This window comes from Petaurus breviceps, unplaced genomic scaffold (genome assembly GCF_028583685.1).
Source record: "Petaurus breviceps papuanus isolate PSGF00001 unplaced genomic scaffold, PetGlider_PUasm1.0 90654, whole genome shotgun sequence".
Lineage (NCBI taxonomy): Eukaryota > Metazoa > Chordata > Mammalia > Diprotodontia > Petauridae > Petaurus > Petaurus breviceps.
The window spans coordinates 3,603,429-3,630,421 of NW_027187301.1; the positions used below are offsets into that span (position 1 = coordinate 3,603,429).

Sequence of the window (26,993 nt, forward strand, 5' to 3'; positions counted from 1 at the left end):
AGACGACTATTGTCCTGGTAAAGATCTGGACATGTTGGGTATGTCAGAGGGGTCTCTACGAGACTCCTTGTGTTACCATTCTTTAGTAAACTGGCAATTATTCACATCAATGGAGGGGAACAGTGAATCCAAAAATAACAGATAATATAAAAGTCATTTCCCTCTGACTTTCATAGACTCTCACATTTGGAAATGTGTGGTGTTGTTACAGCAACAACAGCAGATTTACCATTCTAATTACATTCTTTTTCTAGTCAATACTGAAATGAGTCTGTCCCCTTTGAACAGACATCCACCAGGTGATGGGGGAAGGGATGGCCCAGGAACCGATTTGTCATCCAGAGGAAATAGATAATCTGCACATGGCTAATCAAGAGTTGTCTGGAGCTAATTAGCAAACAGCCCAATGCTCCATCCCATAGGCTGGAGGTTAAAGAGAAGTCAGTCTTCTCAGGAAGCAAGAGAATGCCTTCTCTCATCCTGCCCCACCGTCCTCCCCACTGTGAGGGCAGCAGAACAAAACAAGGCTTTTCTTTTTCTTCTTCCTTCTCCAAAATGATGCATGGCTCCCCTGGATATACCTGGAATGGAAAAATTGAGGGTGACTATCAATACTCCTCAAAAAGTAAGTTTTAAGTATGTCCTATGTACAAAGCTCTGGGAATGAGAAAATAAGGCAGACCTAGGCCTGTCCTCAAAGAGCTTCTAGTCTAACAGGAGAAATAAGAATTCTTCCCACTCTATATACACACACACATGCATGCATACATATATACACACATACGCACACATGCATATATATGCATACATATGAGTATGTGTTTGTATGTCATATATTACATACACACATATATACATACCCATATAAATATGCATATGTATGCAGCTAAGTGGCACAGTGGATAGAACACTGAGCTTGGAATCAGGAAGACTTATCTTCCCGAGTTCAAATCTGGCCTCAGATACTTACTGACTCTGGGTAAGTCACTTAACCCTGTTTTCCTCAGTTTCTTCATCTGCAGAATGAGCTGGAGAAGGAAATGGCAAACCACTTCAGTATCTCCACCAAGAAAACCCTAAATGGGGTCATGGAGAGTAGGCCACAACTGAAACAACTCAACAACAAATGGTATATGTGTGTACACACACACACACACACATATATACATAAGTATATATAAAAATATATCTCTGTGTGTGTTATGTATACAAATATATATGTATACATACATGATATAAGCTGAGATGTAAGCAGGGCAAAGGAGGGGTCTGGACAAAGTGTGGTGAGAGAATTTTAAGGGGAAGAGATTACTTCCTGCTAAGGAAACTCGAAGGATGAAAGAATTTGGAAGACCATCTTCTTTTATAGATGAGGATTCTGAAGTGACTTACCTAGAGTGACCCAGGTAGTAAGTATACAAATCCTTATGGAGGAGCTGGCCCCTGACGTAGGCCTTGAAGGGCGAGGGATTCCGACAGAAAGCATGTGACTATAAGGAAAGAAGCAGGGTATGACCGAAGACCCAACACACAGAGCATGTAATAATTGCTCACACTTGAATGATGCTTCATAATCTAAGAATCACTTTCCTTGCAACAACGCTGAGATAGGTAGTGAAAGTATTCATATCCCCATTTTATAGATGCTGAGATAGATTCCGAGAACTAAAGTAACATACCCATGGGCTACTGAAGTGTCGGGCGCAGGAATGGAATCCAGATCTTTTCACTCCTAACAAACTGATTTTTTTTTCCAGAGCACCCCTCTGCTTTTCTGATGAAGAGAAATCTTGAGAAATGAGTCTGGAATGGTAGAACAGAGCCAGATTGAGGAGGGGTGGGTGGGTAGAATGAGGCATAAATGCTCCCCACCCAGGCAGCAGGGAGCCCTGGAGATATTTGATTAGGGGAGTGATATGATCAGAGTGGAACATGAAGATGATTATTTTGGCATCTGTGTGAAGGATGGATTGGAAAAGGAGAGAGTAAAGGCAGGGAAACCTATAATAATTAGTAGCTAACATTTATATAATACTTTTAAATTTGCAAAGAATTTTACATACTTTGTCTTCTTTTGTGCTCACCACAACCCTGGGAGATAAGTGCTGTTGTTATCTGTGATTTACAGGTGGCAAAAAAAAAAAATTAAATGACATGCCCAGGGTCATAGGGCTAAGTGTCTGAGGCAGAATTGGGATTCAGGTCTTCCTGATTCCAAGTGCATTGCTGTATTCACTGTTACCAATTGGGAAGCTATCCCAGTAAAGTTCTGAGAACCTAGACAAGAGGGCAGCACGTTGAATGAAGCAAGAGGGATGGATGTGAGCTACTAATTAATATAGATCTTCCTGCCTTTACTGGATGGCCCCTAAGTTCCCCTCTAAAACTATGTCTGTGATCCTATGATCTCTAACCCACTTCACAATTGTTAGTGGTAGGAGAAAAGCAAACCAGAAAAAGAACAGAGAGCTAGAAGTAGTGTTAGGAGAGAGAAGTATGACAGAAGCCAAAGAAAGAGAGCAGGGCCAAAACATGGGATCATCAACAATGGCAAATCTTTTAGAGTAGTCCAGAAGAACCGAAAAAAAATAAGATCATGATTTTTCTCCAAAATTCTTAAGGAAATTTATTGAAAATTAAGCAGAGAAGAAATAAAATGGAAATGTAAAAAATGTGGTTTAGTGGGCCATGTTTCAGAAAATGTTCAGAAAACTCACAAAGTCTGTACTAAAAACCACTACCATTTGCCATGGCTTGGGAGCAAGTGCTACTGCATCCCAGCCCAGGAATTAATTTTCCCTGTCAGGATAGAGTTCTTTACTTAGGTGACGGGCTTACCCCAGTTACACAGAAGGGGTTGATATTTGATGGGAGTTGGTGAAGCAGGAAATATTGATCTAGAAGCTGTTGACAAATAGGCCGAGAGAGCTAATTAAGAAGTCAGTATTGATCAATGAGATTAAGTTTAAATACTTATGCCTAAGTCTCTCTCTCTCTCTCTCTCTCTCTCTCTCTCTCTCTCTCTCTCTCTCTCTCTCTCTCTCTCTCTCTCTCTCAACTTACTGTTATAAAAAAATTACCCCCAAATTCCCCCAGTTGAAAACTTGTTAATGGAGAGGAACAGGATGAACAGTAATCAATTGTGTGAGTGTGTGTGTTTAACTCTACTGGTGCAACTTGGAGCTAAACTTTTTTTCCATGAATAGCATTATTTTAGAATTGTATTACAGAGGAACTTTGTAGAATGAGTGATGGTAATCTACAGGGATATTTTTGTTGATGTTGATTTATTTGCTCTAGACATGTGATTTCATCCACATAAGGAACCCCTGTGGAGTTAAAATCCTCCCCCCTGCTATAGAATGGCAACCTCTCTGTGACTTACTGTATTCATTTCAGTCATGTCTGACTCCTCAAGAATCCATTTAGAGTTTTCTTGGCAAAGGTACTGGATTGGTTTGTCATTCCATCTCCAGCTCATTTTACAGAGAAGGAAACTGAGGTAAACAAGGTTACGTGGCTTGCTCAGGGTCACACAGTTAATATGTGTCTGAGGCTAGATTTCAATTCATGAAGATGAGTCTTCTCATGTCAAACTTGGTACACTATCCACTATACCACCTAGCTTGCCTGGGCAAAGTAAACGCGCCTAATTACTTTCCAGTGCCCAACCTATTTTTTGATCACTCTTCCAAGGATCCCCACTGAGGTAGAGGTGTCCTCCCACAACTACAGCAGTTTCTTCAGGCAGGATGTGCCCAAATCTATATGAATGATATCTATGTGTTTGAGTAGAAGGTTATAAAGTGAGGGGAAATATAACTCAAATTGTATTTGTAAGATGATGAGCGGAGCTTTCAATTATAACCCAGGAAAGAAGTGATTATAGGCTGCTTCCTGAAGACATTGACCCACTATATCACTGCAGACTAAAGGCCAGCGGAATGCTGGACTGGTGGATGTCATCAGGAAGGTCATCAGAAACAGTGGGAATATTATCCCACTTTGGTTACAAAACCCATATTACATCAGCACCAGACATATACTGTGAATCTTTCTGCTCTTTATGTGTCATGAAAAACATAACAACTAGATGAGGTCCAGACATGGGATGCTGGGAGAAAAAAAGAGGTCTTTTCATTCAGGAGAGGTCAAAGCTAAGTATAAAATCGAAAAGGGGGAGAAGATGAACACGGATTTCCTCATCAGATCCTACCACACTGAATGCAGCTCGTCACAGCACAAAGAGCACAGGATTTGGAGTTTGAGAGATGTGGGTACAAATTCTGTATCTGACGTTTATTGCCTGTCAAGCCAACAGGCCTTTATTAAGAATCTGCTACGTGCCAGACATTGTGCTAAGGACTGGGGATACAAACAAAGGCAAACGACAGTCCCTGCTCTCAGGGAGCTCACAGTCTAATGGGAATGACAAACAGATATGCAACTGAACATCTGTGTGCAAACAAGATATAGGGAAGAGAAATGGGAAAAGTAGCCCTAGCATTGAGGGGGATAGGAAGCCTTCCTTCAGAAGATGCGTGAGACTCAAATGAAGCCAAAAAAGGCAGGAGGCAGAGATGAGGAAGGAGAACATTTTAGGCATGGAGGATGGCCAATGAAAGGGCATGGAGACAGGAAGTGAGGGGTATTATTTGAGGAACAGCACAGAGACCAGAGAGTGTGTGGAGGGAAGTAAAGGTATAAGGAGCCTGGAGAGGTAGGAAGGCGCCTGGTTATGAAAAGCTTTAAAAGCCAAACAAAAGGCTTATATTTGATCTTGGAGGTAAAAGGGAGACTCCAGAGTTTATTAAGTGATGGTGGGAGGGTAACATGGTCAGACGTGTATTTTAAGAAGATTGCTTTGGCAACCAGTGGAGCGTGGCCTGGAGGGGGGAGAGATTTGAGACCTACCAGCAGGCCATTGCAATAGTCCAGGTGTGAGGTGCCACAGGCCAGCACCAAGATGGCAGCAGTGTCAGAAGAAAGAAAGTATGTGAGTGAGAGACTCTCTGACAACAAATTGGGTATGAGGGTGAGAGGGAATGAAGGGCCAAGGATGTAAGTCTTGGTTGCAAGTCTGGGTAATGAGAAGGATGCTAATAATATGGAAGTTCCCTTGCAAGAACAAAGGAGATTGCAGAGAAGTCAATAAAAATATGGATTGAGAAAAAAATATATTAGATTTAGCAAGTAAAGATAAATGATTAAGTGTGACCTTAGGAAAATGACAGCCTTTCTGGGCTTTCCATTCCTAATCCATAAATGGAGAAGATTTGGTTACCAAGTGATGCAGTGGATAGAGGACCCTCTTCCTGAGTTCAAATCTGGCCTCAGATACTTGCTATCTGTGTGACCCTGGGTAAGTCACTTAACCCTGTTTGCATCAGTTTCCTCATCTGGCAAATGAACTAGAGAAGAAAATGTCAAACCAGTCTGATATCTCTGCCAAGAGAACCCCAAATGGGGCCACACAAAAAAACAATCAGACGTAACTGAAACGACTGAACAATGTGCCAAGCATTGTATGTAGCTCTGGAGATAAAATGCCACATATCCATACACACAAAAACAGTTCTTGCCCTCAAGGAATTTATATTCTAATGAAGGAGGCAACAAATTCATAAATAAGTACATACAATTCAAATCCCAAGTAGGTAGAAGGTGACTCTAACATTACCTATAGCGCTAAATCAAAGATCCAGAAACTAGAAGAGGGGTATCCCAAGGGTTCCCTGTCTCAGCAGCCACCATCTGAGGGTTTGGGTATCTTTTCTATGGCCACAGACATAGGAATCTCCTCCATGGTGGTTTAATAGCAATGTTTTACATGTGCTAAAAGCTGGATCCACAGTCCTCTCCCCCCAGCAAAGAAAGGAAGGAGGTGCATTCTCATATCTCTACTTATCCAGGGATTATAATTCCACAGTCTTAAATTTTGGTTGTTTTTGGTCTTATGATCATTGTATATGTTGTTTTTCTGGTTCTGCTTACTATACTCAATATCCATTCATAAAAATTATAAAAATACAGGCATAGGATTCATAAGGGTACAAATAAGCAAATGGTTCTAGTTATGTTGAGTACCATCATACTCTCATGGGACAATGTTATTCTTAGAAATCACCTGGCTCAAGTTCCTTCTCTCTAGTCATCTCTTCCTGGGTCTTTAGAAGTTTTTCTCTTTTTAGTTCCATGGGTTTCTACACTTGAGTCTGCTTTAATTTTCCCTGAGACCCTTTGTTGGCCAGTTGAAGCATTAGCAGGTCTTTCCTGGTTCTTTAGTTTCTACTTTTGGCCTCAATAAACCTATGCTCCTAGAGACCTGATTCCCAGACAGAGCCAGAACTAGGAATGGACAACCAATTCTTTGCCCTTGGACATCAAAACCTGGAGGGCACAAAAAATTAATGCATGTACTACAACAGCAGTAAAGCCACTGGTGCCATTAAGTCCCTTCTGTTCACTGCAATTTATCTCAATTTAAATATATATATATATATATATATATATATATATATATACATACATACATACATACATACATACATACATATATCTATCTTTTGTTTGTGTCTTTGTTTTCTCATATTACCTATATTTCCCAAGGATTTTGGATTTGAGGTGATTCCTCTCTCCTCCCCTTTCCAGAGAACCACACCATGTAACAAATAATAAAAAAGGAGAAGAAAAACCCAGTACAGCAAAATTAACCAGTACATCAATCAAGTCTGGCATTCCATATCATATTCAGTAGTCGTAGTCACTCTTCCCACCCCTACCCCAAAAATCTGTAAAGAAAGGATGGAATTGCATTCTCATGTCTCTTCTTGGGGTCAAGTCTGGTCATTATAATTTCATAGCCTTCAGTTTTGATTGTTTTGGTTTTGTTCTTTCCATTTACATTGTTGTAGTCATTGTGTATGTTATTTTCATGGTTCTACTTATTATACTCTGAATCAGTTCATAAAGAAATCTTCCCATACTTCTCTGTATTCATCATAGTCATTCTTTCTTAGAGGATAGTAAAATTCCATTGATTTGTGTACCATTTCTTATTTAGGCCTTCCCCAATTGATAGGCATCTTCTTAGTTACTAATATGGTAGGATTGGATTAGGCAGTTTAACAGGCTTGATTCCATCTGTAGATCTCTGATTCTAAGAATTCTTATTGTTCAGTCTTTTGAGTCATGCCCAACTCTTCATAACCCTATTTTTATGGGGTTTTCTTGACAAAGATAGTGGAGTGGCTTGCCATTTCCTTTTCCAGCTTATTTTTCAGATGAGGAAGCTGAGGCAAAAAAGGTTAAGTGACTTGCCCAGGGTCACATAGTTAGTAAATGTCTGAGGCCAGATAGGAACTCAGGTCTTCCTGACTCCAGATTCAGCACTCTATCCATTGTACCCATAAATTACAAAGCTGATTTGAGGAAACAATTACACTGCTTGACCAGGGTACCTTTCACACCATACTTAATGCTGGTTATTGCTTATGTCTCCCGAGTACAAAGCACAGGGCCTGATACATAGTATTAATAAATACTTGTTGAGTGATGGATTGATTGGTTTGTTGATTGTTCCATCCCCAAATTGCAAGTTAGAGCTCTGCTTCTAGACTCATGATTCTCTTCTGATCCTCACTGTCTGAAGAAATATTTTTTCTAACTGTTACCTACTCCTGGTTGGACATCTATGCCCCTTTTTATTTGGGGGGAGGCTGAGAGGCAAGCTAGTTAAGCTGAGATTTGGAGCCATGAAGTCTCTGCTAAAAAGGAGAAGTAGTATTTCTTGCTTACTCGTTGCCAGCTAACTATTAGCCACTTTCTCTAATTATCATATATGAAGGAACCTAATTTACAGAGACAGTTAACAACTTCATGACCCTACCACATGGTTTTAGGTCCATGCAGTCAGGAGGTTTTAGTGAGATGGTTTATCCCTTGAAGTATGAAAGAAACAGAATCTTAGAGTGTACAACTCTCCCATTTTATAGATAAGGAAACTGAGTTCCAAAGAAATCAAGTGACTTTCCCAGGGTCACACAGGTAGTAAGTATCTGGGGCAAAATTCAAACCCAGGTCTTCTTGACTCAGTACATTTCTCTATCCATTCCAGCACACTGCTTCCTGAATTTTTCAGTTCCTTAGTGAAAGCAGTCGAAAAATGGAAACAAACCAGGAGATGGGATGATGTAATGAGAGATATAGAGATTTAGGTCTCTTTCCCTCATTCTATCATTCATTATCCTTTTAAATAAATGGTTTTTTAAAAACAGATTTAATAAATGTGTGTTGTTGGGGCCAATGATCTTCTTCTAAATAAGAAAGCCGATAAATGGAAAAATCCCATATGGTGGCATTGAACCCTCCAGTTTCTCCAGGAAACCACCCCCGAGGGCTTAACTGTCTTGCCCAGACTTCCTTGGCTTCCACCTTTTACAACTAATTTCCTCTGTCCAGATGAAGACAGATTATCTGGAGAGACTATTTCTTGAGGTACATGAATGGACCAAGCAATGTGAAGTCCAGCCTGTTGGGCAGCACATATATATTTCCAAATCATAAATGACCAGACACATTTCCCAAAGAGATGAAACTATAACAGCAAGAGCCCAATCTGTGAATCTAGCATGCTGTTACATGTGTGCATGCCCCCCACACTTGTATCTACCATTTCAAGATAATTAGGCACTGCCAGCCAACTTTAAGAGGGTACAGTAATGCTCCTGAGGACTTCATACACACAATATGAGGTTTTATTTTCTGGAACTAATGGCATCTTCTCCCACTTTCTGCCATATCAATCAGAGTAACACCTCTATCCTAATTGGATGGTTTCAGTGGGCTTGGAGTTACATCACGTCTAAGAAGCATTTTACAGTTTATGGACTTCTTTCCTCCCAACAGCTCCATGAAGTGAGTAATGGAAGGATTATCCTCCTTTCGAAGATGAGGCCGACTCAACAAGATTATGTGACTTACCTTTGGTCATGTGGCAAGCGCACTGATTAGATAAGCTGATGATACCTGCACACGATGTAGCATTGGCCATTTTGTCTGCCTCTACAGAGAATGTGAGGTGTATGAATATCGTTGTTTGTCTGAGAGAGAAAGGTGACATCTAATCCTGCACGTGAAGGAGAGAAAAGGCCTTATTGACAGAACAGACTGTAGCACATTATACTGCTACAGTCTCCAGTCATTCCACTGTTCCTCACACTCTACTCCTCCTATAGGGCCAGGAGAGCAATGGATGGATTTTATTTCAACATAATATTGAGAAGAATGAAGACTCACGAATTGAACATTTATTAAATACTTCTTTTTAGTAAGGCACTGTGCTAGGGATTACAAAGAAGAATAAGGCATGGCCCTTGCCCTCTAAGAGCTTACAATCTAATAGGGAGATTTTCAACTTAATGCAAGGCAAAATATATCATAAGAGAGATAAAAAGAAAGTACTGTAAGAGTTCAGAGAAAAAAAAAGAAAACTTAGGGCAGAGTTTTAACCTGCTCCAAGGTAAGGTTTCATGAAGGAAGTGAAATCTGAATTGAGTTTTGAAGGATAGGATTTTAGCACACAGAAATGGAAGGGCATTTGAATTTATTCTGTATTTCTTCTATGATCGTGGAGAATGAAGAAATTAGATATTTAATAAATATTTCTCAAATGAATGAATGAGAATGCCCGAACTGTGTGTGGCTGAAATAACTGGCAGGGTGACTACCTTGATAGAATCTGTAACAGGTTAATAACGTATGTGCTTATCCTGTCTTTCCAGGTCCTGGGCTGGATCCGCAATGGGGAGTCGATGTTGAATGCCAGCTTGGTCAATGCCAGCTCTTTGTCAGAAGCTGAGCAACTTCAGCGGGAACATGAACAGTTCCAACTAGCCATCGAGGTAGAGCTCATGTCTGTGTTTTTGTGTCTTTTGTCCACCATACTGGGCCCCATCTTAGATAGAGTTCCCTGAGGTTTGGGGTGCTTTCTTAAGAGAAGAAAAACATTTGAGCAAAACACACTGGGGTTTATACCTTCCCAGCATCGAAGAACTGATAAAAAGCCAAATTCAAGTGCTTTAAGAAAACCTAAGGTGTGAAGATCCAGGCTTATAGCTACACTAAAGTTCACTCACATTGCAAAATGATACATCCTTTAAACTGCGGGTCCCCTGGTGCATTGTGCGGAACAGAGACCTATAGAAATGCCCAACTTCTCTGCCACATTTCCAAATATTTACTGCATGAGTAAGAGAAAGAGTTTCAGAAATGGAAAGCTAAAGGAAAACATCTACTTATATAGAAGGTTATAAATTAAAATGCCGATTTGCCTAGCATTGCTCTCAAACAAAGCTTGGCTATGTTCACAAAGTATCACCTGGCTAAATTTGCTCCACTGTTGGTATTAACTAAATTTTCCCTATGCTTTTTTATGAAGCATCACTAGTTTATGACACTTCTCTCCTTTCATGCCACCTCTTAGTCAGAAAATATTCATCATATATGTAGATACATATATCTCTCATGTAAAAATGTTACCTGCATGAAGTGAAATGTCAGTAGGGGGATTTATTTTTTAAAACTATTACAGTTCAGTTTCAATGCCATTTTCATATGTATTCAAACATATCTTCAGGGTTTACACTTTCACTTATTTGCATGAACTTGGCTAGATTAAGCTTTGTAATTGTGACCAATATTTAGGCTGTCTTCATTTGTTTTTTTAAGCAATCAGGGTAAGTAACTTGCTCAAGGTAACACAGCCAGTTATTTCTGGGTGTGGTGCTGAGTGTCTGAGCCCGGGATTCGATCTCCAGGTCGTCCCAACACTGGAGCCGGTGCTCTTACTCGCTGAGCCACCTGGCCGCCCCTTGTCTTCATTTTCTTATCACATTGGATAGTAAATGTCTACTCTTACACCAAAGATAAAAAAGAAATGGAAAGCTAAAATGTGTGGAGCCCCTGCCAATTGAAGAGTAATCAGAAACAAAGATTAAGCATTTCAGAAGTTTATGCACATCATTAGGAAAATGGGATGAAATTCTTGAAGCATCTGAGTTATGCTAATGTTCCCACAATATGTTTCTAGTAAAGTGAGATAGACCTTTATTTCCCCCAATCAGGGATTAAAATTGGGGAGAGAGAGGGGTGGCCAGGTGGCTCAGCGAGTAAGGGCACCGGCCCCAGTGTCGGGATGACCTGGGGGATCAAACCCGGGCTCAGATACTTAGCACCACACCCAGAAATAACTGGCCATGTAACCTGGAGCAAGTTACTTAACCCCAATTGCTTTAAAAAAAAGTGGGGAGAGGAACTTTCAGTAACTAAGATGGGTTAGCATTGGTACAAGTTGCACACACAAATTATTTCAGTTCCTTCCAGAATAGGGACAGAATTAAAATTCCAGGAATGTGCTATTAATGACAAAAGGTCACCAAACTGGATTTTGAGGAAGAAAGACTTTTAAATAAACTAAATTTATCCATGAAAATCTAGTACAAATTAATTCTTATTTGGGTTAATGACTTAAATAATGCTTGAAATTGTGTGTCTTCATCCATCCCATGGAGACTTGAGTTGATTGCTTTGGAGAGGGAGGAGAGCAAGGAAAAATAAGAAGTGAGGCATAAGGGCTATATTTAAATAAAGTCATAGTTCAATACAAATGGGAGAGGGAAAAAGATAAAAACATGTATAGATTCTTCTTACTAATGATGCAGTGTTGAACTCAACCACTTTTGGAGTATGTAGGAAATGTGGGTCTTATCTGCTTCTGGAAAGTGACTGCTGGTCAAAATCCTTCATGAGCCTTAGCCAAGGAATGGGGAAATAGCACAATGGCTAAATTTCATATTAGTGTATCTTTCTTGGTAGCTGCATTTGATAATAATATTGGCAATTCTGGGTCACCACAACACAGATACTCTATGCCTTCTCTGATAACATAACTACTCATCACTGCTAGGTTTTCATGCATGTACTTTTCTCAAAAATAATACCCTGATATTCATAGAAAATGATCTATTTTAAAATGTGGCAGTCTATTCTCTAAGGGAGACTACTGGAGTAGATTTAAAATATGGATGTTGAAAAGTCTTAGGGGAGAAAGCAGAGGTTCTTCCCAGGGTGGGTAGCTAACACTATCTAATTGTCAAGCCAATTTAAAGCTTTTTCTCTCCATGCCAATCTGCATGTGTCCCTTTGAACCAAGTTCTCTATCATGGGAGAAAAAAAAATATGTAACACTGCTCAAAATTCAAGCTTTCTTAAGGGGAGTATAAAGAGTGTGGTTTGGTTTAACCCACTTTGATGGTTGCATTTGGGGAATTTGCCATGACCTCTAATAGATAGTTCAGTTTGACTGCTAGGGTTGCCAGAGAGAAGCCAGGTATCTCACCAGGGAGTTATAATTTCACTCACTGTCCATGCTCGAGAGAGCCAGAATCGCTACCTCGGCTTGGCCTGGGACTGTTAGAGCAGCTCCCCAGGGCCCATCGCCGAGGAGGGCTAGGAATTTACCAGAAAAGTCTAGCTGATTCAGTTCATATCCAAGGTGCACCATCTGATAGAGCTCATTCAAAGAACTGAGTTCACCTGGGAGGTTTTCATAGACAGCTGAGTTTTTAAGCTCATTTTTATTTTAAATTCTCTAATGCATTTTTAAACATAAGCATTACCACATGAACAGTAGTTAAAGCAGCTGGATATTAAATCCAACTGGTTTGCTTCAGATACCGTCTTCTACATTCCTAGCGACTATCGTTTCTCCTGCTAATGACTTTTTCAAATCTGTATTATTCAGAAATGTTCCTGGCCCCCATTGTAGGCTCATGGCTCAGATGATCAGGATTTATAAATAAATGCAACAAGACAGTGAAAAGTTAAGCAAGCCAGAAGACATGGAATGTGGGCCAAGTTTTTTTTTTTTTTAATTGAAAGAAGGAAATGGCTACAATAGCTACTGGACGATAATTAAATTAAGGAGCCAGAGCAGGACTGAGTTCAAGCAGATCCCTGAGCAGAAGGAGTGAAGTCCCCTGAAGCCATCCTTGTCCAGGATTTCAGGAAGACTTTAGGCTAGCATTGCCCTCCTAGATGAAGATGCAGGGCATCCTGATTTTATGCACAATGTCAGGTATTTGCTGGTTTCTCACATAAGATCATGAATTCAGAACTATAAAGGAATTTGGGGCTCAGTGTGTAATCCTCTCATTTTGCAGATGAGGAAATTGAGGCCCAGGGAGCCCAAGGTCTTATGCGAGTAAAAAACAGTCAGGAGAAACATCTGCTGATGATATTGTCCATTATTATTATCCTTGTTATCAGTAAGCACTTACTGGACATCTCCTATAGGTAGGTTTCCAGGCCCTGGAAACAGAAAACAGACAAAATTCCTTCCCTTCAGGGGTTTACTCTGCATTTGGGGAAACATGAGACATGTACACAAAAAGATAAGCATCACTACAGTATACAAGGTAGCATAAGCACTGTGACAAATGAGGATACAAAGAGCAGATAATGCAGGAGCTCAAGAGAAATAACCAGCCCCAAGGATTGGGCTCTTTGAGGACAATTTTATGGAAGATAGAAGACTGGAGCTGAACTTTGAAAGGCAAGTAAGCCTTAGACTAGCAGACAAAGGTGCAGAGGTGGGATCATGTCTGACTGGAATAAAGGGCTCATGTAGGAGAGTAAGGGGGAGATTGGAAAGATTAATAAATGGGCTGGAATGCCAACAGTATTGAATTTGGAGCTTCAGGATGTGGGTTCAAATCCCAATTGAATGCCTGTGTGACCTCGGTTAATCACATTGGCCTCAGCTGCATTGTCCATAAAACAAAGGTCCTTACAGGCAATAAGGAACCACTTGTGACCCTTGAGTCAAGGGTTGACATAGGTGTTTTGGAAGATTGATCTTTCATTGATATATAAGATGAATTAAAATATATTGGTAGAAGAAAAGGAAGAAGGCAAGCCAGTGAAGAGACCACCGTAGTCATGAGGTGCTGAGACTCTAAACAAGAATGAGAAGTAGGAATATGAAGGAAGGAACACATATGAGATGTTGGGAAAACATAATCAGTGGGTTAGTGACTGACTGACTGAATGGTATTCCATTTGGGGGAGGGGGGAGAAGAGAATAGTTTCTATTTATTTTAAATTAATTATATAATATTTAAACATAAAGAAGACCAAGGAAAAGATGCCTAAAGAAAAGAGGAACTGACTATTCAATTAGGAAAAAAAAAATCTAGCTCTGTATATCCCATTCTTTATTTAAAAAAAAAAAGGAATTGTAAAAATGCAGAGAAGTCTTGCAGTAGTAAGAAGAAGATAATCCTGAGCCATTTTGAAGTCAAAAGAGAAAGATAAGAGAGTTTACTCCATCTTTAACGTGAAGTGGAAGCAAGTTCATTTTCTGAGAGTGAAAAGAGGATATAAGGCCTGGATTGGGACCTTGAGGAGAGAGGAGGAAGAAACTGGAACAGTTACTTTGGGACCCTAATCGGGAGGGAGAGGATGAAGAGATTAATAAAAGGATTTCCAAGCACCAGAGACTCAAGCAAAGACAGATAAAATGAAATTGTAATAGAAGTTCTTTGACTTTGTTTGCATTGGGCAACTTGGGAGTGGAAGCGGAAAGAGGAGATAGTTGGTATTATTTGAGGTTATTAATCGGGAATCGGCATGATAAGAACAGTGCAGAATCATTCTAGGACACCACTGCAGGGCAGTGAACCATGAGGTTTAAGACCAGATACAAAGGGACATCAATTAATTTTACAAAAGCATTTTCTTTGTGCCTACTATGTGCTAGACACTGTCCTAGGTTCTGAGAACATGATAAAAACAACTACAATAATAAGCTGTAAGGATTACTAAACAATTTACAAATATAAAGTCATTTTATCCTCACTACGATTCCAGGAAAGAGGCACTATGATTATCCCCTTTTACAGAAGGGGACCCTGGCCAGACGGCAGGTGTTCTGAGTTGGTCAGCGTATGGGATATTCCCAGAGATGGCTCTGATGAAGACCACCAGCTAGCTGTATTGTGTGGCCACAGCTGTGTGAGGCCAGTTGCTGTTTGCTGGGCTCCCTGTGCTCTAAAGAGTCAAACTCTCCCATCTCAAATGTGGGAATCATCCAGTGTTTTTGAGAACTGGCAGTTAAGTGTACTTTGGTTAGAGCACTGAACCTGGAGTCAGGAAGATCTGAGTTCAAATCCAGCCTCAGATACTACCTGTGTGACCTTGGGCATGTCACTTAACTTCTGTCCACCTCAATTTCCTCATCTATAAAGTGGGGGTAATAATAGCACCTCTCTCCCATAGTTATTGTAAAAATAAAATGAGATCTTTGTAAAGTATTTTGCAAACCTTAAGGGGCTACATACATGCTAGTTATCATTAGAAAAAGGAGTGGGCATTTCTATAAGTCTGTTCATTAGTGTTTAATAACAGTTAATTTCAGTAGTCCATCGCCTATTTTAGTCTGTAACTGCGACAAGTTTTAAATGCCAGGGGGGTTTATTCAACCACTCAGTAGTCTCTGGGTTCACCTCCCTGCCAATCACCATTGGTGTGTAACTCAGAGAATGAAGACTAAATGGGATATAAAGTTAGTGTTCATAACTAGCTTCTGTTCAGGAAGCATAATATAGTGAAGAAAGTGCTGTTTGTGTAGGCAGAGGATCTGGGTTCAAATTCTGCCTCTTTATTATCTATACATCTACAAGATCTATGAAATATAACTCATTTTATAGTGTTTTAAGGTTTCTCCAGTTCTTTGCTTGCATTAAGTTTATATAGAAAGTAGCATAAGTGTTATTCTACTCATTTCACAAATAAGGAATCTGAGGGATTTAGGAACTTGTCTCAAGGTATGTAGCTAGTAAGCATAAAGACAGAATTTGACCCCAAACTAGTGACTCTATGTCTAGTGCTCTTTCCCCCTAAATCCCAGTGCCTCTAATAACAAGCAACTTTAAGAACACTGGGGCAGCTAGGTGGCATAGTAGGTAGAACACTGACCCTGGAGTCAGGAGTTCAAATCCAGCTTCAGATACTTACTAGCTGTATGATCCTGGGCAAGTCACTCAACCCTGATTACCTCCCCCCAAACACACACCAAAAAGAAGAAGAAAATAAATTCATCATGAAAGGCAAAATCACAGAATTCATTTCATTGACAAATATAAGTGATTTGTTAAAATGGTGTCTGCTTCCTGGAATCATCCAAGCTACCACTGTTCTCCATTACTATGGGCAATAGGACACTGATGGTACTTGTCATTCTTTATCTTTTTGAATGTGTTAGAGAAATGAACATAAAGATCAAATGCCAGAATGATAAATTGCACTAGACTGACCAAATTCTTTAAAATTCCTGAATTATGCTGAATTGAACATTGCTTGTAGTCAGTGGGTCATTGGTAAGAGTTTTTTGTTAAATGAGATTTCTGTTGCCATGTCATGTACTTTTAAAAAGATCTGACCAGAACATTGAACTATGCCAATGACTTCCATGAAAAAAACCAAAATGATGGAAATTATTTAGAATGGCATTTGTAGGGAGGGGAGAAATTTATCTAGTGAATAACCCAGGGTGGGGAGGGGGTGGAGGTACAGATTAACATATAACTTCTTTGCCTCCTTCTCAGGGATGTGTTGTCAAATTACTAACAACTAGCTCTCAAAAAAATTGCATGCATGGAACCTTTTAAGTTTAATTTGAACTATTAATATTTTCTCCATCACTTTCTCAAGTCCAGACAACCAACAAAATAATAAATCAAATTTGATTTGTACCATTTGCCTATTTCCAAGGTATAAATGCCCACAGTGAAAATTTAGCAACTGGCTCTTGGAAGCTGGAATGAACTGGTTCCAGCACACCCTGCTTCCCTTCCCATCCCAGTAAGCAAAATTCTTTTGAAAAACCTGTGATTGCATCATGCAAAAGAGCATGACAAAGAGATAGGAGTTCAAGCCCTGAGATATCCATTCACATATTTGTATGTTATAATTCAAGGAATGGGTGGGGGAGGGTCGAGGGGGAGAAATATGGTCCAGTGGAAAGAATAATGTCTCTATAATCAGAGAATCTGGTTTCAAATGTCACCTCTGACCACCTCATTGTCCTTGAGCAATTCAATTAACCTCCCAGAACCTTTCCCCATTTGTAAAATGAGGAGGGCGGGCTTGTTTTGTCAATTAGTTATGACCCCATTTGGGATTTTCTTGGCAAAGATACTGGAGTGGTTTGCCATTTCCTTATCTACCTCATTTTATAGATGAGGAAACCGAGGCAAACAGGGTTAAGTGACTTGCCCAGAGTCACACAGCTAGGAAGTGTCTGAGGCCAGATTCGAACTCAGGGTTGGACTAGGAGGCCTCTAACTCCCTTCCATGTCTAGAGCTATGATTTAATGGATAAATATTGTCTTTTTTAATGTCTGTAAGTTGTAGCAATAGTAGAAAATTGTTAAGAAAAAAGTCATTTTAAAACTGTTTAACTTTTTCTACATCTTCCTGCTCACACCTCACTCCACCCCTCTCCCATATTATACCTGGGTCATCCCCATGAACCTCTCTCTCCTCCCCTCATGCCCAGTCCCTCTTTCATGCAACTTCCTTGCAGAAGACGCACCAGAGTGCCCTGCAGGTGCAGCAGAAGGCAGAGGTGTTGCTCCAAGCTGGGCACTATGATGCCGACGCCATCCGGGAATGCGCCGAGAAGGTGGCCATGCACTGGCAGCAGCTGATGCTGAAGATGGAAGACAGGCTCAAGCTGGTCAATGCCTCTGTGGCCTTTTACAAAACATCTGAGCAGGTCAGTGGAGGGGGTAGATGTGGAAGCCGCCATCTGTCACTGAGGCAGGGACCCAATTCTCTTGCACCAACCTCCTCCCCCACCCCCAGCTTTCCAAACTCCAAATCCATAGCTTGCCACGTGGCCATGACACCTATGATTTACATTCTGTAAAATGGGGAGGGTGGACTGAGTAGATGATTTCTAAACTACCTTCCAAATATAAAGACGCTTACCCATTATTTTATTTTTAAGTTTTGTCGTTGCCCTTTGTTTTTTATATGATTTGGCCATTTCCTGAACTGTCCCTTATAACAAAGAAAAAGAGTTATTCGATAAAAGTACAGTCACCATGTCAGGGAACAGTCACCATGTTAGAGAACATGTCTGGCCACAGTCCCCAACTCTGGTCTCCTACCTCCCTCCCAAGGAGGGAGGTGTGTTTCATCATCTGTTCTCCAGGACTGAGACTGGTCAGTATGATTAATCAGTTTGGCTGTCTCATATGTTGTTTTCATAGTTAGTGAACATGCCAATGATATGATTTCACATGTTTAATTGATGTCATATTGCTTGCCTTCTCTGTGTGGGGGAAGGACTAGAGGGAGGGAGAGAACTTGGAACTCACATTTTAAAAAAAAATGTTAAAAATGACTAACTTTTAAAAAAATGAAGTGTAAAAATTAAAAATATAAGATACCAGTCCAAAAAAATGTCAATAATAGTTATCACCAATCATAATGTCATGATCCTGTTTGTGTATATTGAGACAGCTAGATGGCATAGCCCATAGAGTGTTGTAGTTGACGTTAGGAAGTCTTCTCTTCAAATCCGGCCCCAGATGCCTACTAGCTGAGTGAACCTGGCTGGCCAAATTATTGAATGTCTCTCAGCCTCCATTTCTCCATCTGGATAATGGAGACAAAATAGCATCGACCTCACAGAGTTGTTTCTAGAATCAGAGGAGACAGCATATAGAAAGCATTTCAGAGACCTTAATGGGCTGCATGAATGGTAACTATTTTTGTTGTTATAGTGTTCTGCTGGCTCGTTCTGGCTCTAAATCTTGGAAAGTAGAAGGATGGGTTATGATACCAACATCTGTTTACTTTGCCATATTCCCCTCCACAAGTCAATGAACTAGATTCAAACACTCATAAATACTTCCTCCCACTAGCCAGCTCCACAGATGGTACTCCAAAGTGGAAACTGAATGATCTAATAATAATACTGACTCAGTATTTTCTGAAGCCCCAACCCCCCCTTCAATGGGTCAGGCTAATGCATGCTGAGGAGAATCACTCTTTATCTCTTGGAACTTGCAGTTTAAAGAGGCACAATCCTTCTCTTTGTTGTTCAGTCATTTCAGTCTTGCTTGATTATTCGTGACTCCATTTGGGGTTTTCTTGGCAAAAGTACTAGAGTGGCTTGCCATTTCCTTCTCCAGCTCATTTTACTGGTGAGGAAACTGAGGCAAATAAGGTTAAATGACTTGCCCAGGGTCACATACCTAGTAAGTAAGTGTTTGAGGCCAGATTTAAACTCGGGAAGATTAGTCTTCCTGGAACTCTATCCACTGTGCTCCCTAGCTACCCCTGATCCTTAGGAACCCACATTACAAGGAGATTGGGGAGTAGGGGTGGGGAAGGAAAATAGAAGACAAAACTCATGTAGAAAAAGCAGACAAAACGCATACAACAATTATAGCTAACATTTATTTAACACTTTCAGGTTTACAGAGTGTTTCATATGTACTATTTCATTTGATCTTCCCATCAACCCTCTGAGATAGGTGCTATTTTTTTTACCCATTCTACAGAGGAGGAAACTGAGGCTGAGAGGTTAATGGACTTGTCCAATGTCATCTCAATTAGTAAATGTCTGAGGAAGGATTCAAACTGATCCCAAGGCCAGACCTGTATTGATTATGCCATTTTGCTACATCTACTATAAATAATATTATTTATACCCTTTTGATTCAACTTAACAAGCATTTATTAAGCATCAGTTAGAAGCCAAGCACTGTACACCTTAGAACGATATGCATTTGTGTGTGTGTGTGTGTGTGTGTGCTTAAACACTAGTGCTATGTATGTGTATACAAGTGCTATAAAATTTCTGAAGAGATGAAAGTAATTTCAGGTGAGCCGCATTAATCAAGGCATCCTTATGAAAGGATTCTAACGGTGGGCGAGTTTTCATTGAAGTTCATCCATTTGAGTTGCTCCCTAGGACAGTGTGATGTATCTGAAATGTAGTTTCTCTTCTAGGTGATATTTAGGAGTCTAGCCTTAGAGCAAGTTTAACAGACTCAAATCTGAGGCTTTCTCCCTGTACGACCTGAGGTTTTTATATGCCTATAAAGGACGTTCTCTTAAGTCCTGAGCCTGCATATCTGTTCAGATTTCCCCTACTGGATTATACATTTGCAGAGAGAAAATATGTCTCTAAAAAAAAAACTAATTGAGTGATTTGGGACCCATAGCCAGGTCTAAGATATCCAGAATCATGGGACAGGTATGGCCCTGGGGAGTTGTGAAGTAGAGGGAGCTGGTCTCTGACGCCCTGCTTTATCCCCTCTCTTTCTTTACATCTTTCAGTGCCCCTCCCATTTTCATGCTGTATGTCTTTTAAAAATAGCCTCAGTCAAATTTGTATCCACGTATACTCTTGGGGTGATACTTTGAAAGAGTGAAGTTATTTTATGGGCATTCTGTCTCCCCAGCTAAATTTAGTAAGTTCTTCAGTAAACATTTACCAATTAATTGTTTGAATGATTTACTCAGCCATTACCTGTTTCTTCCATTTAGGTATGCAGTGTGCTGGAAAGCCTAGAGCAGGAATACCGGAGAGATGAGGACTGGTGTGGTGGACGGGATAAACTGGGGCCAGCAGCAGAGATTGACCACGTCATTCCACTCATCAGCAAACATCTGGAACAAAAGGAGGCTTTCCTCAAGGTCAGATCTCACTCCCCTAGGTCTCAAACCCTCTATCTCCTTACTCTTTCAATCTTTGCCCTCTGGGGAAGGGCTTCCTATCTATACTACTTTAGGTAGTATTTGATAATCTAGGAAGGAAACTTTAAACAGAAGATACACCAACTCAATATGCAATGTTAGTCATTATTATTTTTTAATTTGGGTTTGCAAACTAATTACTCCAGTTGAATACTTTGCTTGCAATTAGCATTTGCCATTACCAGATGGAAAGTAGTACCTTCAAAAAACTGAGCTTTCCATAGGTATGTTTAATAAACCAAAAGAAAAAAACATAATTTTGTGCTTATTTATGCTTGCTTTTTGAGAATAATAACCTTTTGTGAAACAGTTAAGAATAACTCTTATTCACTATTAATTTAAGCAACATATAAATAGATGCTATGCAATGTAGAGCAAGACTTAAAGAAATATAAAATGTAGGTACTTTTCCACAAATACTTATCTATTATGAATCATTGATTAATTTAGCTCTGTCTTTCCCAGCAAGTGTGAGTAGAAGTAACTAGTGTCTTTGAGCATAGTCAAAACCCTCCCATGTTCTGTGCATATTTCCAACCCAAGGACTTTAAGACAATTTTTTGTTGAAAGTCCTTGTAAACAATTTACTTCTAGTTTTTGAATCACTCACTGATGAGAAACCTCTCATTATCTGCTTACAATTTCCCAAAAGAAAGGTCCTTATTTTTACTTTCAAGTGCATTTTCCTCATAAGTTATAGAAATTAAGGGAAAAAATAAAAAAATGGTAAAAGCTATGTTGCAAATCTTCATGAGATCCAGTTTTCTCCCACCTCTCTGGGGGTTTTTTGGTTGTGTTTTGTTTGAGGAGACTTTCCCTCTCCCCTCTCTTATCTGGTATTTGCACTCCCATACAACTGGCCACTTCTAATTAATCTAACAATGATATAGAAACCGCTCCATTAAGGAACTTAGAGTATCTATATAGAAATATACCAGAATATAACACTTAAGATTCAGCTAAATGACTTGTAAAATGATTTTTAACATATTTTATTTTAACATTTTTATTTTATATTTTTATGTATTTATATATACATATATATATAAATATATGTATTTATATATACATATATAAATATATGTATTTATATACATATATAACTGTATACATGTGTATATGTATATGCATATATACATACACACGTGCATTCATACACAAACTATTTATGCATATATCTTTTATTTTAACATTTCTTTCACATATAATATCAAAGGGAAATGTTCTTTTTTCAAAGGAAAAAAAAACAAATTGTTCTGATCGGATGTATTTTAGTCTTTATGCTCTTAAGACAGTGGTGAAAACCCGCCTGTTAGCAGCTAGGATTGATGGTAAATGGATGTAGAAGAAAACTTGTCTCCATTTGTTCATTTACATTTATCTGTTCCTCCCTGGATTCCCTTAACTTCTGAGATGCTATCCAGCTATTGAATCCTTAAGCGGCATGCACACATTATAGATGACTAGGAGCCAGTTTCTTTCTGCTGTCCCAGTTAAGTAGTGATACTCAAGAAAGGTCGCTCCTTTCCCCTAAGAATCCAGATAGGAAACTGAGTACCAAAATGTCACAGTGCAGGAGATTTTTTGTCATAAGGCCATGTGAGTCAATAGAAAAGTAGCAGGTGAATTTCAGTGCAGATGAATGCTGGAATGAGCCAAGTTATCTTTATAAAAGGGTGATCTCTGAACTATCAATTATGACTCAGGAAAAGGGATCATTGCAATCGTTGCTGACTGTTTCCTAAAGATATTAACCTAAAGTGCCACCATAAAAGAAGAGCTAACAAACTGTTCAATGTCTCCAGGAAGAGAAGGTCATATAAAACATGGTCATAACCTTGCACAATACAATGATGTATCTGTCTCTGAAATACCATGTGTTGTTCTGATTATTACACCCAAAGAAAGAGCTTAAAAGAATAGTAAGTAAGAAAGGCATCAAGATGATCAGTGGACTGGGAGGGCTTCCAATGGGTGGAGGCCAGGGAAATTTGAGGAGGCTTTAGTCGTTATTCCTATAAGAATAAGATTGAGTGGATCTGTGATCCCAGTTCAAGGATTTAACCTAATTAAAGCCTTTAGGAATTGAAATATAATGGAGGTGTCTAGAAAGTAGAAGTTTTCTAACAAATAAAAGGAAATATTAACATTCTAAAGAGGAAATTATGGAATTTGTTACCCAGAGAAGGTGATATAGACTTGAAATGTAAGTTCAGGAATTCAAGCAGAAGAATGAATTCTAGAGAATGTTATCAAAGAAAGCTTGGGCAGAACCAAGAGAACATTGTGCATAGTAACAGTAATATTGCATGATGATTAACTATAAATGACTTAGCTATTCTCAGCAATATCCAAGACAATTCCAAAGGACCTATGATGAAAAATTGTATCCACCTCCAGAGAAAAAAATGTAGTCTGAATGTAGATTGGAGCATTTGTTTTACTTTATTATTCTTTTTTTTGGTCTGTGTTTCCTTTATGCAACATGGCTAACACGGAAATGTTTTACATGACTGCACGTGTGTAATCTCTATCAAGTTGCTTGCCTTCTCAAGGAGGGAGGAAATTTTAAAAGTTATGAAATTTATTTTAAAAAATGTTAAAAATTGTTTTTGCATGTAATTGAAAAAAGAAAACCAAAGAATTCATGTATACATGTGTATATGTATATGCATATATACATACACACGTGCATTCATACACAAACTATTTATGCATATATATATATATATATATATTTCAGTGGGTAGCACAATGGATAGAGCACTGGGCCTGGATACAAGACAAGAAAGCTCATCTTCCTGGGTTCAAATCTGGCCTCAGACACTTACTAGCTCTGTGACTCTGGGCAAGTCACTTAGCTCTGTTTACCTCAGTTTCTCATCTGTGAAATGAGCTGGAGAAAGAAATGGCAAACCACTCTAGTGTGTTTGCCAAAAAACAAATGGGATCACATGCACATTTGTATACCTGTATATGCACACATATGTAAGAAAGGCCAGGTTTGGGGGAGGGCAGAGTGCATTTCTACACTCCTCCCCTAACTCTAAGCATGCCTGGTGCATCTTCTAAACGTTCTTTGTTCATATCATTTCTCCTTCAGCTACAGGACCTTACGTAGTCTGCTTGTGATCAGTACAGCTGAGCATGTAATAGTAAGAAAACTTGCAGGTTTGCAGATTTTTGTGTGGGGTAGAGGTCCCTGGGTTAAAAGTCAGAGCACCTCATTCTCCCCACTCGTTTCTATATTTAAATTTTTTTTCATTCCTTATTTTTAAATTTTTAGTTCCAAATTCTCTACCTCCCTCCAAACCGTCCCCCATCCATTGAGAAAGCAAGCAGTATGGTTCCCATTATACATGTGAAGTCATGCAAAGCACATTTCCATATTAGTCATGTTGTCAAAAGAGGAAAAAAAGAGCTAAAGGAAGTGAAAAACAACGTGCCCCCCGTTCATTTTGTCACTTTCTCTCTTGAGCCTCAAATTATCCATCTCTATTGGAGAGAACATTGTGCTGTTCTTTCTGCCACCTACAGTGAATGTGAGGATAAAAGTAGAGGAATGACGTAAAAAGAGCAAGAGAAAGGTGAGAGAATATCATGCGCTTAGTAGTAGAGATAATAAGATATAGTGAATAACTGGAAAAATAATTTCTATTTGGATTTGTGATGTGTGTGCTTATCTTTTCCCTTCACCAGATTTGCTTTCCTGATTAATTATGTTTAAATCAGAATAATATTAAAAAGGAGTTTATATTCCTTGAGCTCCCACTAGCTGACTGGTATTAGAAAAACGTTAGCAAAAGGGAGGAAGCCAGACTAGTAGTGAACATTTGCAATGGATAATTTTCACCTTGGTGATCAGGAGCGATGCTAAAACTGTGAGCTGTAGCCAAATTATTGATCTGCATTGGGAATGGGAGTTCCCATACTGGGAATTCTCCACTCTAATGACCTTACCAGTCCCAATATGGATCATGACTATATTGTTATGGCTAATATGGAAATGCTTTGTATGACTGCACATGTATCAAATTACTTGCCTTCACAAGGAGGGGATGGGGAGGGAGGGAAAGAAGAAGAGAATGTGGAACTCAAATTTAAAAAAAAAAACAAGAATTAAAAATTTTTGTTTACATGTAATTGAGAAAAAAAATTAAAATAAAAAGACTATTTTGTTGGTTTAAAAGGGGTAAGAGGGAGGGTGCCAAATATGTTGCTGGATAAAAAGACACTGAAAAAATAGAGCTTACCATATCCTCAAACCTGAAGTGACCTCACCAAGTCATCTTGTCCAGCCCCCTCCTTCAGGGCGGCATGACTTCCCATGAAGTTGAAGAGGCTCCAGGAGCTGCTGCCCTCCCTAAACCTCAAGGCCAAGACTGTGAGCCTCCTAGGAGAAGGAGAAGGAGCCTCCTTCTGCAGTGGCCTCCATCTCCACTTGACTGATGGGAGGGGGCATCTTTTTTGTCTCTCCTAGGCATGCACTCTTGCCCGCAGAAACGCTGAAGTGTTTCTGAAGTACATCCACAGGAACAACGTCAGCATGCCCAGTGTGGCCAGCCATACCCGGGGACCTGAGCAACAAGTGAAAGGTCAGTGCCAGTCCTCCCTGGTCACTAGCCACTTCAGCTGCATAGGTCACTTTCAAGGCTATGCTGGAGTCAGCTCAAACTGGCTATTGAGGACTAATTGTTAAATTTTCAATGTGAGAACTTATACTTCAGGAACTGGCAAATAATACAAATCATGGCTTGATTTAGATTGTCTAGACCAGGGGATTTGTTCTGTGAAGTCTGAATTCAGTCAAAGTGCTGCACTTGAGGACTTAGAGGGCCACATCTGGCCTCGAGGCCAAAGGTTATCCACCTCTGGTCTAGATTTAAGGAAGGGATGGGGAAAAGATTAAAAATGCAAGTTAAACGTAAGAGTGTGTCACACATATGTGTGTGTGTGTGTGTGTGTGTATAAGTATTTGGAGAGCTGGTTGTTAAACATTTATCAGAACATTTCTGGTCACTGGGAACCTGAGAGGCTTATTTTGAAGAAATGAATTGATACATTTTCAAGTACTATATTAAGTATGAGTTGCCATTGCCATTAACATGATTGTTATTTTCAGTCCTGTCTTTCCACCCACCCAGCTGTGTGACTTTAAGCAAATCACAACCTTTTTGGGTCTCAGTTTCATTAAATATCAGATTTGGAAGGGATTTTAGAAGCCAAGTAGGCGGTGCAGGGGCTAGAGCACTGGGCTTGGAATAAGGAACACTTTCCTTCCTGGGTTCAAATCTTGCCTCAGACACTAGCTGTGTGACCCTGGGCAAGTCACTTCACCCCATTTGTCTCAGTTTCCTCATCTGTAAAATGAGCCAGAGAAGGAAATGGCAAACCATTCCAGTATCTTTGCCAAGAAAACCCCAGAGTCAGATATGCAACAACTCAACAACCACAAAAAAGGTGGTAGTGAGATGGGGTGGGACAGAATTAGAGGATGAGAAGTGGAGAGAGGGACTGCAGTACTGAAGATGTTTGCCCTGGCAGCATGGGAAAGTGGCCAGCCTGCTTTGGGAAGATTTTTCTGTTTATCAAGTCAACAACTTTAGTAAATTGGTAGTCACATAGCCATAATGAGCAGAAGCCTCAAAATGAGAGAGATTGGTCCACCCCTAGCAGCACTATTTTTAAAAATCTATTTTCTAGATCTGCTTTCATAGAACAGGGGCCCCTGCAGGTGGTTTACATAATGCCGCCCTCTTTCCCTAGCTCATCTCAAAACATATGTCCAATTTCCTAATGCCCAAGTAACAGGAGTTTCCTGCTGTGTGATCTGTGGGGCTCTATTTGCTGAAGAAAGGTAGGGATAAGCTCCCAGGGAGAGCAGGAGTGTTGTATCACCTCAGGGCAATGGCAGAGATTGCTGACCATATGAAAACTGTCAGAGAGGAAGAATACTAAATCATAAAGATTTCGTAATGCTCTGAGTGGGCTGAGGTACTGAGGTATACACAACCTAGGAAAGGCAGAGGATCCCTCTAGAGCTGCAAAGAATCTCAGAGGCTATTTAGGGGCAAGTAGATAATGCAGTTAATAGAGCACTGAGCCTGGAGTCAGTCAGTCAGTCAGTCAATAAACGTTTCTTGAACTCAAGAAGACTG

General features: G+C 39.7%; 1 protein-coding gene across 4 annotated transcripts in view; it reads left to right on the plus strand.

The window, feature by feature from the left end:
* The window catches only part of KALRN (kalirin RhoGEF kinase), a 982,696-nt gene that overhangs the window by 585,364 nt on the left and 370,339 nt on the right, over positions 1-26,993 (plus strand). For 3 of the 4 annotated variants that reach the window (XM_069064963.1, XM_069064965.1, XM_069064967.1), the window contains 4 exons: positions 9,783-9,902; positions 17,645-17,836; positions 20,626-20,775; positions 25,316-25,430. In XM_069064963.1, the coding sequence (XP_068921064.1) occupies positions 9,783-9,902; positions 17,645-17,836; positions 20,626-20,775; positions 25,316-25,430 (577 nt within the window). Of the gene's footprint in view, positions 1-9,782; positions 9,903-17,617; positions 17,837-20,625; positions 20,776-25,315; positions 25,431-26,993 lie in introns of all 4 variants that reach the window. The other variant, XM_069064964.1, reaches the window with a different exon arrangement.